At 32.0% G+C, this 19,334-nt stretch overlaps 1 protein-coding gene across 1 annotated transcript; it reads left to right on the top strand.

The window, feature by feature from the left end:
- The first annotated feature begins 15 nt into the window (after positions 1-15).
- Positions 16-18,543, top strand: LOC127721282 (leucine-rich melanocyte differentiation-associated protein-like). Its single transcript, XM_052227966.1, has 7 exons — positions 16-121; positions 5,962-6,056; positions 8,975-9,054; positions 9,478-9,617; positions 12,523-12,643; positions 16,062-16,161; positions 17,430-18,543. Exons 2-7 carry the CDS (start codon positions 6,018-6,020, stop codon positions 17,565-17,567), a joined length of 618 nt encoding a protein of 205 aa, XP_052083926.1. The 5' UTR covers positions 16-121; positions 5,962-6,017; the 3' UTR covers positions 17,568-18,543.
- Positions 18,544-19,334: the final 791 nt, after the last annotated feature.

Here is a 19,334-nt window from a genome sequence, read left to right as displayed (position 1 = left end):
ATCATGTGACATTAATTTTGTTCAAAATGGTAGACAGTTCAACTTAGGCCATCACTGAAATTAAATTGCTTAACACAATAATTCGACTTTAATATTGTTTAGGCGACAATCAACAACTTACGTAAATATTACTTTTATGATAATAATTGAATAGAAGCATTGTAAACATTAAACATGTTATGAATGTGTATGAGAGTCACCATCCTTCTCTTCACTGATTATATTTTTGTGACACTTAAGACTCTGTCAAAATGTTTAAACATAGCTTAGTCGTGATTTGCTATAAATCATATATAATATACTAGAATCCAACAAATATGAGGGTATCACTATCAGCCTTCAATGTGACACAACAATTGAGGTATCTACCCAGATTTATTACTGGCACTTGCATGTGTCCAATTTTAAAAATAGATGTGTTTTTGGCAAATCAGATCGCCACATTCATCTTTTGATTAGAATTCTTTTAAGCAACCAGGTTGAAACCAACCCTGGCCCATCAAACTTGAATGACTCCAGTTATCCATGCTCTATTTGCTCGCATGAGTGTACCTGGGACAGTGATGCTATTGTTAGTGATAACTGCGATAAATGGTGTCATATTGGATGTGTAAATATAAGTCCATCTATGTATGAAAAGTTTGGAAATTCATAATCACAGACAGCACTTTGGATATGCCCGATTTGTGATACTCCTAATCACTCTAGAACCATTTTTCAATCATACCTCTCATCAGGTAATTCTATTTTGAACCCTAACTCATATTCAGTACTTTCTGATAGTTCAGCTTTTTCCTTAAGCTTCAATATAAATGATAATCATGAAAATTTTGGAGACCCAGTTGCTACATCATCACCAACAAATGACCAAAACCACCAGTAACGCAGCAATTAAAAAATAAGAATATTAATAGACAAAACTCATTAAGAGTTCTTCAGATCAATTTTAGAAGTTGTAAAAATAAAGTTCCTCAAATTGAAAATTTATTAACGTCATCTAAACCAGATATTATTATTGGTAATGAAACTTGGCTAAACAAAGATGCATTATCTTCTGAAATTTTTCCAAACACACTATTTGAAGATGTATTCCGAAACGACCGGGTCGGAAATGAAGGTGGAGGTGTATAAATCGCCATTAAAAAGGTATTATTTGCCAAGAAGTATATAAAAGCAAAAATGTAGAACTTATTGCTGCCCAAATTAATATAACTGATACTAAATCCTTAGTTATTATTTCTGCATATAGACCACCAAATAAAAATGATATAGACTATCTCAAACAAATGATCATTGAAATTAATGAACTTAAATTAAAATTTAAAAATTCCACCTTCTGGCATGTCTGGCTTGGTGCTGACTTTAACCTTCCAGACATAAAATGGCCAGAGCAAAATATATTTGGCTCATTGTATACTAAGGAGCTGAATGAAGCATTTATAGATATGCTGAACAACTTAGGCATTGAACAAATGGTTGATTTTCCAGCTAGGAAAGATAATATCCTTGACCTTTTCTGCACAAACCAACCTGCATTGATAACAAAAATAAAATCCATACCAGGTATATCTGACCATGATATTGTATTAGTGGATGCAATCTGCAAGCCCCAAAGATCTAAACAATCACAACATAAAATTTATTTATGGAAAAAGGTTAATTTTAAAAAGATAAAAGACATAACATCTCATTTTATATCTGAACTTATATCTCAGGCTAATGAAAATTTAAATATTGACCAATTATGGAATAAATTCAAAGAAGGTAGTAATAAAATAATAGATGATAATGTACCAAGCAAAATAACTAAATCTAAGTACACCAACCCTTGGGCAAATAGGAATATAGACCATTTATGTAAAAAACAACGTAAAGCTTACAACAAAGCTAAAAAAACTGGTAAACAAGAACATAAAGATAAATATAAAAAGTTAAAAGCTACTGCTCAAAGAGAAATAAGAAGAGCCCAGAGCACGTACATGCAAGAAATAATTAGCCCCCAGTTAGAAGAAAAACCTAAATCTTTCTGGCAATTTATAAAAAGTAAAAAAACAGAAACATCTGGTGTTTCACCATTAAGAGGAAAGGATGGCTTATTATATAGTGAGCCGAATACACAAGCTAACATCCTAAATGAACAATTTAAAAAGGCTTTTACTACCGAAGATACATCCTCTATGCTAAATAAAGGTACAAGTCCCAACCCCACTATGCCAGACATATTTATTAGTAATAATGGCTTATTAAAGTTACTTAAAAACTTAAATCCACACAAAGCCACTGGCCCTGATAATCTGCCAGCATTTTTTTACATAATTTTGCAGAAGAATTGTCTCCATTTTTGACATTCTTTTTCCAAAAATCTATTGATACTGGTAAAATCCCAACTGATTGGAAGCAGGCTAATGTTGTACCAATATTTAAAAAAGGTGACAAGCATAACGCTATTAATTATAGACCAGTTTCATTAACTGCAATATGTTGCAAAATTCTAGAACACATTATAACAAGCAACATAAGGAAACATCTTACAATAAATAACATATTAAATGATAGTTAACATGGGTTTAGAAGTAAAAGGTCTTGTGAGACCCAACTTATCATCAGTTTACAAGATCTTGCAAAATCATTGGGACATGGTAACCAAATAGATGTTATACTTTTAGATTTTTCCAAAGCTTTCGATAAAGTCCCCCATCAAAGATTAGCCCAGAAATTAAACTTTTATGGTATTAGGAATCAAAATTTAAATTGGATAAATGACTTTTTAGCTGACAGGCAACAGCAGGTACTAATAAATGGTGTTAAATCTTCAAAATTAGCTGTTGATTCTGGTGTCCCTCAGGGAACAGTTTTAGGCCCAACATTATTTTTACTCTTTATTAATGACCTACCCGAACATGTAACTTGCAATGCAAGACTTTTTGCAGATGACTGTTTATTGTATAGAAATGTTAATAATAGTTCTGATGCCAAATTACTTCAAAAAGATTTATCTAGTTTAGTACAATGGGAAGAGGACTGGCAAATGAATTTTAATCCTGAGAAGTGTTATGTTATTCATATTTCTAAAAAAAGTAAACCTTCCACTTTTGATTATATATTGCACAATCATGTTTTAGAAGCAGTAAAAGACAGTAAATATTTAGGTGTAACTATAAGCCATGATCTTGATTGGGGAACACATATAAACAATATTACCTGTAAGGCAAATAAAACCTTAGGTTTTCTTCGTAGGAACTTAAAAAACTGCACATGTAAGGTTAAAAACCTTACGTACACATCACTTGTCCGTCCAGTCGTCGAATACTCTTCCCCTGTATGGGATCCGTACAAAAAGCAACACATCACTCAGGTTGAGCAGGTACAGCGTAAGGCAGCCAGGTTTGTCTTCAATGATTATAAAGACAGATCACCTGGAGCAGTTTCAAATTTAATTAAATCATTGGAATGGGAAAATTTAGAAATAAGAAGGAAAAAAGCTAGATTAACTATGCTATATAAAATAAATTGGGGGTTAGTGGAAGTTCCTCAGGACAATTTAACAATATCTGATAGACGTACTAGGGGGAAACATAAATTTACCGGTAGGCAAATATCAACAAATAAAGATTTCTATAAATTTTCTTTTTATCCTCGCACTATTTCGGACTGGAACTCACTACCTGAAGCAATAGGTATGTCTGACACCCTGGAATCCTTCAAAAGTGGCATATCCACTCTAACATTTGAAGGATCCACAACAACTTATTAAACTACAAAGCCACTGTACATAATGTATATATGTTATTGTTAATGATTTTTCTTTGTCATATTATTTTTAAATTAAGTCCATATGTACATAGCACACAAGTTCCGGGAAGTTTTACACTCCTACCTAGGAGTCTACTCCCGTATTCGGAAGAAGAAGAAGTAAACAGTTAAATTGAGAATGGAAATGGGGAATGTTTCAAAGAGACAACAACCTGACCATAGAACAGACAACAGCAGAAGGTCACCAACAGGTCTTCAATGCAGCGAGAAATTCCCGCACCCGGAGGCGTCCTTCAGCTGGCCCCTAAACAAATATATATACTAGTTCAGTGATAATGAACGCCATACTAAACTCCAAATTGTACACAAGAAACTAAAATTAAAAATAATACAAGACTAACAAAGGCTAGAGGCTCCTGACTTGGGACAGGCGCAAAAATGCGGCGGGGTTAAACATGTTTATGAGATCTTTGGAACATAGTAACAATAAATGATCTACTTGTAATTTGATTTATATATTATAATGATATAATTTGATTTATATATACTAATGATATAATTTGATTTATATATACTAATGATATAATTTGATTTATATATATAATAATGATATAAAGAGGGTAACTTCAGCTAGTACAATACTGGTCTCCCTTGAAAATAAAGGAGGATTGTTAGTCTGGCCATTTTGATGCAGTATTTTATGGATATGAGAACCAGTTTATTACTCGCTTATGAATCTAGCCACTAAATGATAGCTGCCACTTAATCAGGACATTAATGTTGTATATTGTTGTTGTTGTTCAGAAAAAAAGAAGGTATTCAAATGAACCAAACATTTTGTCATTAACATTCTGGCCATTAATGGGGAAGGTCTAACGTTTCTTTCTTCTTAATATATATATATATATGAAATAATTGCCACTGGACATAAGTCAAGCAACAATCTTTCTAACAAGGAATGGATGTTTGCTTTTCTGTTTCAAAATAACCAGCTTTTTAAAAGACGGTTATAAATTGATAGTACATGTATATACATAATATATAGCAGAACTTAAAAAGCAGAAAAAAATGCAAGGTTCATGTCCACAGTCCTGCGTCCTGCATGTTGGGTAATTTTATTTCTGAATATGACATGTACAAGTATCATATGCTGTCTTATTAATGTTTCATTCACATCTTGTAAATTCATACGGATGAGTACTATTGTTTCTAAATTAAATGTCAACATTATTTGCATACTTATTTAAAAAAAAAATTATTCCAAATTAAAAATGAATTTGAGCCTTCCAATTGATATTTTATAGTGTGTTTTTCTATGTTGTGATGTTATACTATTGTTTCAGAAAAGGGAGAAGGTTTGGTACCATTAAAACGTTAAATCCCGCTGCAAATGTTTGCACCTGTCCTAAGTCAGGAATCTGATTACAGTAGTTGTCGTCTGTTTATGTAGTTCATTCGTGTTTCTCGTTTCTCGTTTTTATATAGATTAGACCGTTGGTTCTTCCGTTTGAATGGTTTTACACTAGTAATTTTTTGGGGCCCTTTATAGCTTGCTGTTCGGTGTAAGCCAATGCTCCGTGTTGAAGGCCGTACCTTGACCTACAATGGTTTACTTTTATGATATGTAACTTGGATGGAGAGTTGTCTCATTGGCACTCATACCACATCTTCCTATATCTATTGAGCTTGCTGTCCATGTACTCTGATTAATTGATTATAATTTTCATAATTTCCAAACACTATGTCATACTTATGCAACACATTCGTATTTGCATAAATTGCCAGGTAATCATGGTAATGGTAATTGGAAACTGACTGTAACTGGTCTTCGACCAATAGGTTGCAAGTTTCTGAGACAGTAACCCAAAGAGAAAAGAAACCAAATTATATTTATACATATAGAAAATTAATTAGGAAGGATTATGGACTATTTTTAAAAAATTGTAATGTAATTCTGAACATTATGAAGTAAATGTTCCATGTTTTCTTAGAATCAGCTGTTTTTTGTCAAATCATAAAAAAATGCCAAAGACTTTAACCAGCCTTTTCAAAATCCTGCATTAACAAATGAAAACCGAAAAAAAAACAGTAATATAGAGATTTTGTAATCAATATCAAATTAATTACAGTATAATACTTTGTCTATAGTTTTTTTTATATTCTACAATGATTTGGTTATGATCCTATTCCCTATTTTTTTTTTTTCAGATAAAATTGAAAATGTTTGTGATCTTTGTGATGAATGAACATATGGATTAAATAAAATGAAGATGTCAGAAAAAAGAACCAGTTTAGCTTACCAGGTATTTTTTTTAATGGATACCAGTCTAAAGTTTGTTTGTAATTCTTATAATACATTTATAAATCAATTTTCCAGGTTATTTCTTTAGCATTACAGATATTGACTTGAAATAAGTCATAGGTTTGTACACAAGGTTTTTAAGAACAAAGGTTTGAGCAGGCATTTCCTTCCTATTTATATTCTTTTGACAGTACGATTTGCTTACCCTTCTGGAGCACCTGAGATCACCCCAGGGTTCCTGTTGCTCAGTCTTTAGTTTACTATGTTGTGTTTTGTGTACTATTATATGTCTGTTGGTCTTTTTCTTTTTTAGCCATGGCGTTGTCAGTTTATTTTCCACTTATGTGTTTGAATGTCCCTTTGGTATCTTTCGCCTCTCCTTTGTCTTTGATCTTAAAAAAAAATAAACAATAAAGCAATTGTCAAGACATTTTGGTGTGTTTATAGATATTGGTCTGATTTTAAATTAGAAGTTGTATATAGATGAAATACAGATTGATGTTTTTTTTTTTTCAGGTTAATATACTAATGCCTAAAACCAACTTATTATACGACTGCAAAAAAATTTTTGTGGTCGTATATTGGTATGACGTTGGCGTCGTCGTCGTCGTCGTTGTCGTCGTCCCGCGCCATCGTCCGAAGACGCATTAGTTTTCGCACTCTAACTTTAGTTTAAGTGAATGGATCTCTATGAAATTTTACCATAAGGTTCAATACCACAAAAGGAAGGTGGGGATTGATTTTGGGGGTTATGGTTCCAACAGTTAAGGAATTAGGGGCCACAAAGGGGCCAAAAATAAGCATTTTCTAGTTTCCAGACAATAACTGTAACGGTGTATGGATCTCTCTGAAATTATACTACAAGTTTCCATACCACAAAGGGATGGTTAGGATTTGCTTTGGGGGGTTATTGCTCAAACCGTTTAAGAATTAGGGGCAAAAAAGGGGGAAAAACAAGGTTGTCCTCATTAATGGACAAATACTTTAGTACAAAACATAATTTAAAGCAGTGTAAGGGAGATAAATCAAATACATCATTGAAATTATCTCCCTTACACTGCTTTTAAATTATGTATAAAGTAATGGTTAATGAACAATTAAGATAATTTAAAACAGTGTAAGGGAGGTAATCCAAATACAACGTTTTGGTTACTTCCCTTACACTGCTTTTAAATTATGTTTAAAGAAATGCATATTTATAAAGGAAGACCAGTATGGCACATTAGATTTGTAAAATCTTTGACCACATTTATTTATTTGTTATGCCGAATCTAACCGTGTATTTAGATTTTTAATTTTGGGTCCAGTTTTCAAATTGGTCTACATTAAGGTCCAAAGGGTCCAAAATTAAACTTTGTTTGATTTTAACAAAAATTGAATATATGGGGTTCTTTGATATGCTGAATCTAACCATGTATTTAGATTTTTTATTTGTGGACCCCACTATCAAATTGGTTCATATTGAGGTCAAAAGGGTCCAAAATTAAACTTTGTTTGATTTCATCAAAAATTGAATTATTGGGGTTCTTTGATATGCCAAATCTAACCGTGTATTTAGATTTTTAATTTTGGGTCCCGTTTTTTAAATTGGTCTACATGAAGGTCCAAAGGGTCCAAAATTAAACTTAGTTTGATTTTAACAAAAATTGAATTCTTGGGGTTCTTTGATATGCTGAATCTAAACATGTGTTTAGATTTTTGATTATGGGTCCAGTTTTCAAGTTAGTCCAAGTTGGGGTCCAAAATTAAACTTTGTTTGATTTCAACAAAAATTGAATATATGGGGTTCTTTGATATACTGAATCTAACCATGTATTTTGATTTTGGACATTGGACCATAATAGGTAAATTAAAAAAATTGAAGTTCTTAGACCACATTCTTTCTGTGTCAGAAACCTATGCTGTGTCAAATATTTAATCACAATCCAAATTCAGAGCTGTATCAAGCTTGAATGTTGTGTCCATACTTGCCCCAACTGTTCAGGGTTCGACCTCTGCGGTCGTATCAAGCTGTGCCCAGCGAAGCATTTTATTTTTATAAGCAATCATTAATTTTCTTTATTTTTTTGTACAATGAACATGATGAAACACAACTTTATGGCACAACTGCTATAAAACTACTTACCCTGATTACAACATAACTCTGGGTATCTTTGTAATGATTTATTGAATATCAAGGAAATGAATTAAGGATGTACTTAAGTCAGATTTAGGAATTTTTGTCAGATGTTCGGACTCCTTGGTTTTTTTCCTACGATACAGGGTAAAATATTTTGCTTTATAACACCCATTTTTCTGTTCATATAAGACTTAAATAGCTCATAAAAGGTCATTTACCAAAATTTAAGCAGATTCTAGATTTCTTTTCTTTGGATTTGAGACCCAAATAATACCAATGCATATATTAGGTAAAAGTCTTAGTCAGCCTTTTCCCGTCATTTTTTAAAAATTAAATTTAGTTATTTTTAGTTTATTTTGTTCCTGAACTAATGCTCTTCTGACTTATAGTATCAATTTTAAATTCTAGATTTTTTTTCATTTCACCTAAGTACATCCTTAAAGTGCAATAAAAAAAAAAATTTATGTTCAGCTCGAAAAAGCACATTAAAGTCTGAAAAAGTTGTGATAAATTTAATATTTAGCCTATCAAAGATTTGTCATCAAGACCAAATTTTTAAATAACAAAAAAAAAAATTAAGATACAATTGTGTGTGAAATCAAATTTTTAAAGTGTTTCAACTGAAAATCAGTTTTTGCAGTATCTTGGTGTGACATTTGCATATATTTGCATTTAATTTTTCAATAAATTCTATAAACTTCAAAAGCAATGATATCAGATGGGTTTGTTTTCGTGTATTTATAAGAAATTCATATATCATAGAGACATGTCTGCATGCCAACAAATTTACTATTTTTCAGGGTTTAACAGAAATACCAGTACAGTTGATAAAACAAGGATCTGAAATAGAGGAACTTGATCTGACAAACAACAAGATCTCATATCCTTTACTGCAAACCTAAAAAAAAACTGATAATTCAACTATGACATAAACAAATCAAAATTTTCTGACTAACGGATATTATAATACTTGATGTCATGAGTTACCTCCCATGTTTATTTTAACCAAAAACTACAAGTCAGATGAGAATTCATGCAATTTTTCCATGTTAACAAAGATATTTCAAATTATGAATTCTACAAGCAAACTCTTTTCCTAAAATGTCAAATTTTTTGGACAATATACCTATATTTAAACATTGACTGAGCATCTGCAGTTAAATTTTAGATGGATGGAATGGGCTGCCCACAATTGACAGGTCAACATGAGCTGTGTTTATCTCCTGCATATTGAATTAACTTATGACTAGAAAATTAATTATCATTTATGACTGGTTGTATTATGATCCTTGACCTTCAGTACAGACTTACGCTTCCTGATAGATTTTCCAAACTTGACAACGCTTATATTAGATCACAATGGAATCAATTCACAGGTCAAATTACCCAAGATGCCTTGCCTTCATACATTATGGGTCAATCATAACAAAATATCAAATCTTGGTAAGTTTAAATTTATCATCACAAAAAAGTTGTTCCTGACAGGTTGTATTTACTAGAAATAAGAAGATGTGGTATGAGTGCCAATGAGACAACTCTCCATCCAAGTCACAATGTAAAAAGTAAAAAATTATAGGTCAAAGAACAGCCTTCAACATGGAGCATTGGCTCACACTGAACAGCAAGTTATAAAGGGCCCCAAAATGACTAGTGTAAAACAATTCAAACAGGAAAACCAATGGTTAATCTATATAAAAAACGAGAAACGAGAAACACTTATGCACCACATCAACAAAGAACACCCACTGAACAACAGGCTCCTGACTTAGGACAGGTGCACACAAATGCAGCAACTTTGATTTCATTGATATTATTACGTGTGGGATACTAATTTACATATACATATATTACGTAGGTACATGTAAACTACACATTTAAATGTTCAAGGAATTACAACGTTTCTAAAGAGCTGTATGCAGACTTGAAAAACCACGAAATCAAATAACCATGTGAATGAAAGTTTTCTGCAAACCATGAAAAGTGGTACCCATGAAAATAAACGAATCCACGGTAACTGTTAAGTTTTAGAGCCACACACAAATTTCTTGTCATCATACATGGCATTGTGGATACAAGGAGATTTGGAGTAAACACCAATGAGACAGCAGCACAACAGCAAAAGTAAAATAAATGAGACACCACAAAGCATATCTGGTCTTCAAGTACGAATGAGGAATAAAACCACTAATTCACAGCCCCTTTGCTTTCTATGTTAAATAATGTCTAATTAAATGCAATTTCAAACATTTATAGCTATTTTGTTTTAAGTTCAAATGAAGTGGCAGTCATTTCATAGCAAAATTATACCTTATCTTGACTTGTGCTGAAAAATTCAACATACCTGCTGTAATTGCATATTAGAGCACATTGGTTCATGGAAGTTGGGTACTTCTGATCTGAGTAACAGGGCAAATATGGCCTCCTATCATAATTTCATATACTAGTATTTATTTTATTATTCAAGAGAAACTTTCAGCAAGGGTTCTACAATGATCCCAAGTCCATTAGCTTTCATTTCAAGGATTCAAATTAGTGTGGGTCCGAAGTCCAGGACCTGTCTTTCTAGGAGGGGGCTTTTCATTTTTGAATTACAAAAGTCAAGTACCTACCATTCTTTACACTTATGCTTTATACAAAACCATTGAATTTCATATGGAGGACATTTCACTGATAATTTTAAATGGTCCTTGACCTTTTATTATTCAAAGCAAATTTGAACCCCTGCATTTGATAAAAAAAACTACCCGAATAATTTACTTTTTGACAAAGTTACCAACTATGTGTAGGAACTATTTTGTTTATGATATGTACCGGTACTATTTTCTTGTATGTTCTTTGTGATCAGGCCTGAATTACTGGTTCTGTTAGTATCTTAATTACCCAGAGTATAAGGAGATGTGGTATGATTGCCAATGAGACAACTATCCACCAACAAAGTTCAAATTAAGTGAATGAAAGCAATTATAGGCAACCGTATGCCCTTCAACAATGAGAAAAATCCATATCGTATAGTCGGCTATAAAACGCCCCGACATGAGAAATATGAAACAATTCAATTGAGAAAACTAACGGCCTAATTTATAACAAAACAATTTACGAAAAATAAATATGGCAAACATGAACCAACAACAACCACTGAACTACAGGCCTGGCTTTGGGCAGGCGCAAAAAGAATGTGGCGGGGTTAAACATGTTTGTGAGTGCTCAACTCTCCTCCTAACCTTGGACAGTGGTGTAACAGCACAACATAAGAACAAACCATAAAAATCAGTTTAAAACAAATGAAAAAAAAATCAATCTTTTTTTATTATCCTCCTTTATAAATTAAATGCTGTACTAACAAAAAGTACAGAATAACTCAATGATAGCAGATGACAGGGACCTAGGCTATGAACTTACTTTATTTAAGGATGTCCGCTACTCTGTAACAAAAAAACAAGCTTTCTAAAAGACTGTTATGAATTGATAGGATATGAATAAAGGAACTTAAAAAGCAGAAAAAAATTTAGGGTCTGTGTTCTTGTTTTGGAGATATAAGCCATTGAAAATATGAAGGGAACCTAGGCTCTCTAGATTTTTCATATATTTAACATTGGCACCTTTTTTCTTTCAAAAACTATGAAAAATTAACAAGGATTTTATAAGATTTTCAAAAATGGCTTATTAAACAATATGTAACAAAATTATGAAAAGAAAAGTTTGGGTTAGCGGGCAAAACTTTTATTGGCACTACATGGGTAAAACTAGAGGATTCCGAATATCTGGCAAAAATTCAAAAACAAGAGGAGCGAACATCCTTAAGTAACACCTGGTAAATAATAGGAAGTGTAGATATATTGGGTAAACATCATTGAAACATGCATGCATAATTTGCTGGATTTGCATATTTCTTGTCCCAGGTCAGTCAAAAGATCTAAAAGGAAAATATATATAAATATGTGTGGAGCAATTTAGCTGAAAATAACCCAAGAAGAATACAGTTTACAAAACTGACTGAAGTCTTCTTTGCCTTTTGGAATTTAAATTTTATATAAACATAAGGAGAAGTGGTATGATTGCAATGAGATAACTATCCACCAGAGACAAAATGACGAGTATGGTAACAACTATAGGGAACTGTATGGCTGTCAACTGTCAGCAAAACCTTATACTAAGCTATAAAACATACAATTCAAAAGATTTACTGATATGTTTATCTTGTTTATTGAAAAAGAAAATACAAAAATTTATGAAGTAAGAAATAATTTATTTTTCAATTACAGGAGATCCCTCTGATTTGTGAAGCTTATAAAGATGAATCTTTATTGACCAGATCAAGTTACTGATAATGATTTTGTTTAATTTACAGGTACATTTATATCAACTCTTAGTAAAAACTGTCCTAAAATGAAAATTTTATCCATGATGAATAATGAAGCAGCTCCAAGCTATTTCAATGGTGGAACATATCAACAATTTATGGATTATAGGTAAGATAATGTATAGAGTTATCTTCCATCAGTTAAAATAACTTCATTTGACAGGGATCATGTGGAGGTATTTACAAGATAAATTATGTTATTAGTTCGACACAATATTTGATTATATTTCATTAATACAGGATATATTTCATTTTTACAGGGATCACATGAGGTTATTTTGCAATATATAGGGTCCTTGGTGGCCTAGTGGTCTAAACAGTAGAACTACTGTATCACTAGCCAGTCAACACTGAGGTTGTGAGTTTGAAACCTGCTCGGGGCAGGTGCACTAGACCCTAATCTCAATTGACTAGGATTATCAGTTTTCCTACCGAAGGTTGGTGGTTCTCTCCGGGCACTCCAGCTTCCTCCACCAATAAAAACTGTCCACCACGAAATAGCACAATAGTGTTGAAAGTGGCGTTTAACACCAATCAATCAATCAATCCGCAATATATAAGGGTTATAAGATGCAAGGGTAATCTTTAGAAATTTTATTTGTGTTTCATATTGAAAATGGAACCAATGAATCAAAACCTGAATAAAACATGAACAGTAAGCTATTCACTGCAAATGTAGTATATTTTTTATAATGAAATTAAATTTACATTATATATATAGAGTTATCTTCCCATTAACATTGGATAAAGATTTTCTGTTTTTAATGAATAGATTTATCTCCTCATTGACATTTGAAATATATTTTCATCCTCTGGGAAGACCTAGAAGTGAATAGAGTTATGCCACAACAGACATTATTTTTAATTTTAGTTTCTTGTGTACAATTTGGAGTTTAGTATGGCGTTCATTATCACTGAACTAGTATATATATTTGTTTAGGGGCCAGCTGAAGGACGCCTCCGGGTGCGGGAATTTCTCGCTGCATTGAAGACCTGTTAGTGACCTTCTGCTGTTGTCTGTTCTATGGTCGGGTTGTTGTCTCTTTGACACATTCCCCATTTCCATTCTCAATTTTATTAGATATATATTTTTTTCTGTGAAGACCTTTTAAAGAATAAAGTTATCTCCTCATTGACCTTTTATATAGATTAACATCTTTTGTGGAAACCTTGTAATGAATAGAGTTATCTCCCCACAGACATTGGATATATATTTTTGTCCTCTGTGAAGACCATGTAATGAATAGTGTTATCTCCTCATTGACATTTGGACTTATATTTTTTTCTGTGAAGACCTTTTAAAGAAAGGAGTTATCGCCTCATTAACATTTGATATAGATTAACATCTTCGAAAACCTTGTAATGAACAGAGTTATCTCCCCACAGACATTGGATATATATTTTCGTCCTCTCTGAAGACCATCTGATGAATGGAGTTATCTCCCAGTTGTCATTGGATATAGATTAACATCTTCTCTGAAGACCTCGTAATGAATAGAGTTATCTCCCCACTGGCATTCGATATTTTTTTAACCTTCTCTAAAGACCTTGTAGTGAATGGATTTATCTCCCAATTGTTATTAGATATAGATTAACGTCTTCTCTGAAGATCTGGTAATTAACTTCTTTTGTTTGTTTTACTCCATATAAAGGTGATATTATCACATTTATTGAAAATATTTTATGTTTTTTATAATTATTACCCCCAATTACTTTTTGTCCCAAATTTTCTTAATCAACACCATTTTTCTGTTCCAATTCACAAATTTTTCTTTTGGACTTAAGGTGGTACATAACACTACAGGGAGATAACTCTGTAAAAATCAGCTGAATGTTTTAATCACGTTCTATTGTTAAGGAAATATTAAGCTTCTCAATGATCAAAATTAGTTGTTTGTCAAACTGCTATTTTTCCAATGAAATTTTTCCGATAAAGTGTGTGATTCAAGTTTTTTGAAATTTTTATATTTGTCAAAGGGTCAAAGTAAATACTTTGTCAAAATTTTATGAAAATCAAACGAGCCGAATTAATTTTAGTCAAGGTGTTTGGTACCACCTTAATTCAGTGTAGGTAGTTGATTGAGTTTACACACCAATAAACTCTTTCAAAATAACTTTTATCACAATAATAATAATTAGGATTTACAGTGATTCTTAAATCTAAAGCCAGGTTTTCTATTGGAATGTTTTTATATCAAGCCTCTAGGCGAGGGATTTTCTTGCTGCGTTGAAGACCCATTGGTAACCTTGGGCTGTTTTTTCTGTCCTTAGATCACTTTGACACATTCCCTGTTTCTATTCTCAATTCTAATGATTCATTCAATATTATATAAAAAAGAAGATGTGGTATGATTGCCAATGAGACAACTCTCCACAAGAGACATACTGTGGATTCATTATTATTCGTTGGATACCAATTTTCGTGGGTTTCGTGGGTACAGTTGAACCACGAATTCAAATGTATAACAAATTGCAAATTTTCTATAGGCTTTGTATGCAGAGATTATCAAAACCACAAATTCAAATATCCACGAAAGTGCAAGTTTTCCTGAATCCACGAAAATTGATACCCACGAAAATAAATGAATTCACAGAATGACACAGAATTTAACAACTATAGGTCACCGTACGGCCTTCAACAATGAGCAAAGCCCATACTGCACAGTCAGCTATAAAAGGCCCCGAAATGACAATGTAAAACAATTCAAACGAGAAAACTAACGGCCTAATTTATGTACAAAAAATGAACGAAAAAAACAAATATGTAACACATAAACAAACGACAACCACTGAATTACAGGCTCCTGACTTGGGACAGGCACATACATACAGAATGTGGCGGGTTAAACATGTTAGCGGGATCCCAACCCTCCCCCTAACCTGGGACAGAGGTTCTTCTTTTGAAACATGAATCTAACACAACTCTGAGAAAAAAATAATCAAATATTTAAAGTACAAAGTAAAATAACAAAAATACTGAACTCTAAGGAAAATTCAAAACCGATAGTCCCTTATCAAATTGCAAAATCAAAAGCTCAAACACATCTAATGAATGGAAAACAACTGTCATATTCATGACTTGGAACAGGCATTTCCTTATGTAGAAAATAGTGGATTAAACCTGGTTTTATTTTATAGCTAGTTAAACCTCTCACTTGTATGACAGTTGCATAAAATTCCATTATATTGACAACAATGTGTGAATAAAACAAACAGACATAATAGGTAAAAATGTCAAAAAATAGGGGTACAGCAGTCAACATTAGAGTTCGTAAACACCATGTTTTATAAATAAACATTACATGTATGTAATAAATAAAAGATCAAATCCATATGCTTTATCTTTAATTACTGTGTTTTAAGCCAGTTAAGTCAAATGCTATATACTGAAATTGTAATGAATAAAATAACTATCCATTTAGTATGTTCCACCTTAAATTACATTGTAAGAGAGTCGTCAGTTTTATTTTTAGAAACTAAATTGTCTGTTCTATTAATAGACATTCAATAACCTGTTTTATTTTTAGATATTATGTTATTAGCCAGCTGCCTAGGTTAGAGATATTAGATGACAAGAAAATAGAACCAAATGAAAGAGAAGAGGCAGTGAGAATATATAGGCGATCTGTAAGTACAGTCAGTCAACAAAATGATTGAACACTCATTAAATAAGTTGTGAGTACAATCAGTCAATAACATAATTTCAAATTCAGTGCTAACTTGATAGTCCACATAATGGTAAATAACTCAATGGTGACATGTTGTATGTTAAATAAGTTTTGAGTACATTCAATCCACAAAATGATTTAGGACTCTGTGGTGACATATATCTGCTTACCCTTCCGGAGCACCTGAGATCACCCCAGTTTTTGGTGGGGTTCATGTTGCTTAGTCTTTAGTTTTCTATGTTGTGTCATCTGTACTATTATTTGTCTGTTTGTCTTTTTATTTTTGGCCATGGCATTGTCAGTTTGTTTTTGATCTGTGAGTTTGACTGTCACTCTGGTATCTTTCGTCCCTCTTTTGTCTAATACAAGCTGTGAGTACAGTCAGTTCACAGATATGTAAAACTTTGTGGTGATACAATCAGTCCACAAAATGATTTAAAATGAAGTGGTGATATATTGAATCTTATTTAAGTAGATATAAGAAGATGTGGTATGAGTATACTTTGTCTTATTTGAATAGTAATGAAAATGGATCACCGCGATCCACTGTCTTCAACAGTAGATAAGTGTCTGTAGTGAATAATTTAGGGATATTTTCTGATATTGTTTTTGAATTTTTGTCAAATATTTGGAATCCTTTGGCTTTATCCATGTAGTGCCATTAGACATTTTGCCTGCTAACCCTTACTTTTATTATCATTACTTTCTTACATATAGTTTTAAAAGCCATTTTTGAAAATTATATAAAATCCTTGTTATTTTTTCTTAGTTTTTGAAAGAAAAAAGGTGGCAATGTTCAATGTATGCAAAATCTAAAGAGAATCTTTTCTCCCCTAATTTTCAATGGCTTATATATATCTCAAAAACAAGGAAACAGATCTTTCATTTTTTTCTGCTTTTTTTAGTTCCCTTATTTCATGTATTTATTAACTACCAATTTATAACAGTCTTTTAAAAAAGCTTGTTATTTTGAAATAGCAAACACCCTTAACACAGGTAATCAAAGTCTCAATCCTTCCCTTTTAAATAACGATCAGTGAAACAAAACACTTGAAGGGTACAAAAATAATGTACATTAAAAGGATTTCAGTATATCATGAACTAGATAATTAAATTGACATTTCAGGGAATTAGATTTGAAACATTTAGGCATCCATCTTTATAGCTTTTATTGCCCAAAAAGATAAAGCAGATCATATCTATATATAACTTTTGCATTGTTTCCAGGTCTCAAAACCAAAAAGGAAAACATCTTTAAAGAAAAAAGCAAGTATGGAAAATGTTGGACAATCAAACCTTGAAAATGGTGGACATTCAAACATGAATAGAGTAGAAGAAAGGAATACTTTGGAAGATACTCAATAGCATGTTTTTATTTATTTGTGTGATATGTCTTGTTTTTTGTAAACAAATTTATCTTTGTGTCTAAGGCCAAATAAAAGTATATGTGGGGTTCCAGTTACCCAACTGACCTTAGTTTAAACCCCCGATCCTAAATCTTTTCTTTCCATTTCTGAAAAATTATTTTGAACGATTAAATGTTGTGGAATGTGAATTTAGATAATTAAATTCAAAGACTTCTGTCATCTGAGTTTCCATTAGAAGTATCCACTATGGCTAAAATGCAGCAAATTCTTAACGGAATGCAACAAAATTAACAAAAAATGTAACATATCTGTTTATTTTTCAACCAAACATATGGAAAATGGCGAACTTTCAACAGGGAATCTGACTCTATCACACAATTTTTTTCAGGATTTTGACAATCCAAAAAAAAAATTCAAATTCAAAAAAATTGCCGACCTACCGACCCTTTTTTTTTTCCGGGATGTACCTGGAACCACACATATACTTTTGTTTGCCCTAATGATGCTGTCATATTGACATACACCCTAAAGCTGTTCAAAGCATTTGTGTTTAGTGCCAGTCTTTTTAAGCAATTTACATTATTTCGAAAATTTCAAAACATTGCAGAAAATAACCTGCTGACCTAATCATTCTATTCTGAATTTACTCTCATCATGAGCTATAACAGGTAGGTCTTTCTTTTCTAGGTGTCTGGTAATTTGAGAAATCCCTAGATAACTTTTGGTTACAATGATAGCAAATTTTTGATTTAGCTCCCCTTAATTGTTAATTTCTAGTACATTTCAACCAAATTAAATCTTAAAATACCAGAACAGGAAAAGGAAAGGAATGATATATTCATGAAACATTATACATTCTAAACTTAAATTAATGTAAACTGGAATGGGTTTGTGTTTTTCATGTTTTCACCTCTGACTGATTCTTAGGCAACTTGGCACTTAAACTCTTTTCTTGAATTTTCTGTCTTTTTGTTGTTTTTGAATTACCTCCCTTACACTGCTTTTAAATTATGTATAAAGTAATGGTTAATGAACAATTAAGACAATTTAAAAGCAGTGTAAGGGATGTAATCCAAATACAACGTTTTCATCTCCTCCCTCACACTGCTTTTAAGTTATGTTTAAAGAAATGCATATTTATAAAGGAAGATCAGTAAAAATATCTGCAAACATTGCATCATTTATTTTTTTTACAAAAAAATCCATTACAGATTTCAGAAATTAAAAAGAAAAATTCTTCAAATATTATTTTTTTTGCAAAAAAAAATGTGTTTGTGGGTGGGGGGGGTTAATACGCAACAGCATAGTGTATTGCACAAAAGCAAAAAAAAAAGGAGTTAAATTTTTTATTTTTTTTGTGGGGGGAGGGGGGTCAATTCGCAACAGCAAAGTGTATTGCACAAAAGCAAAAAATTTAATATAAATTCAAATCATATAACCAATTCTACTTTCTTTGACTACAGTTATTCTGTGTCAGAAACCTTTTATGTGTCAAATATTTAATTACAATCCAAATTCAGACCTGTATCAAGCGCGAATATTGCGTCCATTTTTGCCCCAACTGTTCAGGGTTGGACCTCTGCGGTCGTATCCAGCTGCGCTTGGCGAAGTATTTTATTTTTGACATATCAAAATATACTCAATCATGAGACCGAAAGTGACATTTTCAAATATTCTCAAAATGCAAGCTTTCAGCTAGTAAAATATATTAAATTAAACGGAATTTACTCTTCCATGTACATCAAGAGAATATTTTTTTAAAGTT

The sequence above is a fragment of the Mytilus californianus genome, unplaced genomic scaffold, assembly GCF_021869535.1.
Source record: "Mytilus californianus isolate M0D057914Y unplaced genomic scaffold, xbMytCali1.0.p SCAF_12, whole genome shotgun sequence".
NCBI classification, from domain to species: Eukaryota; Metazoa; Mollusca; class Bivalvia; order Mytilida; family Mytilidae; genus Mytilus; species Mytilus californianus.
This window is presented reverse-complemented; position numbering and strand designations above follow the sequence as displayed.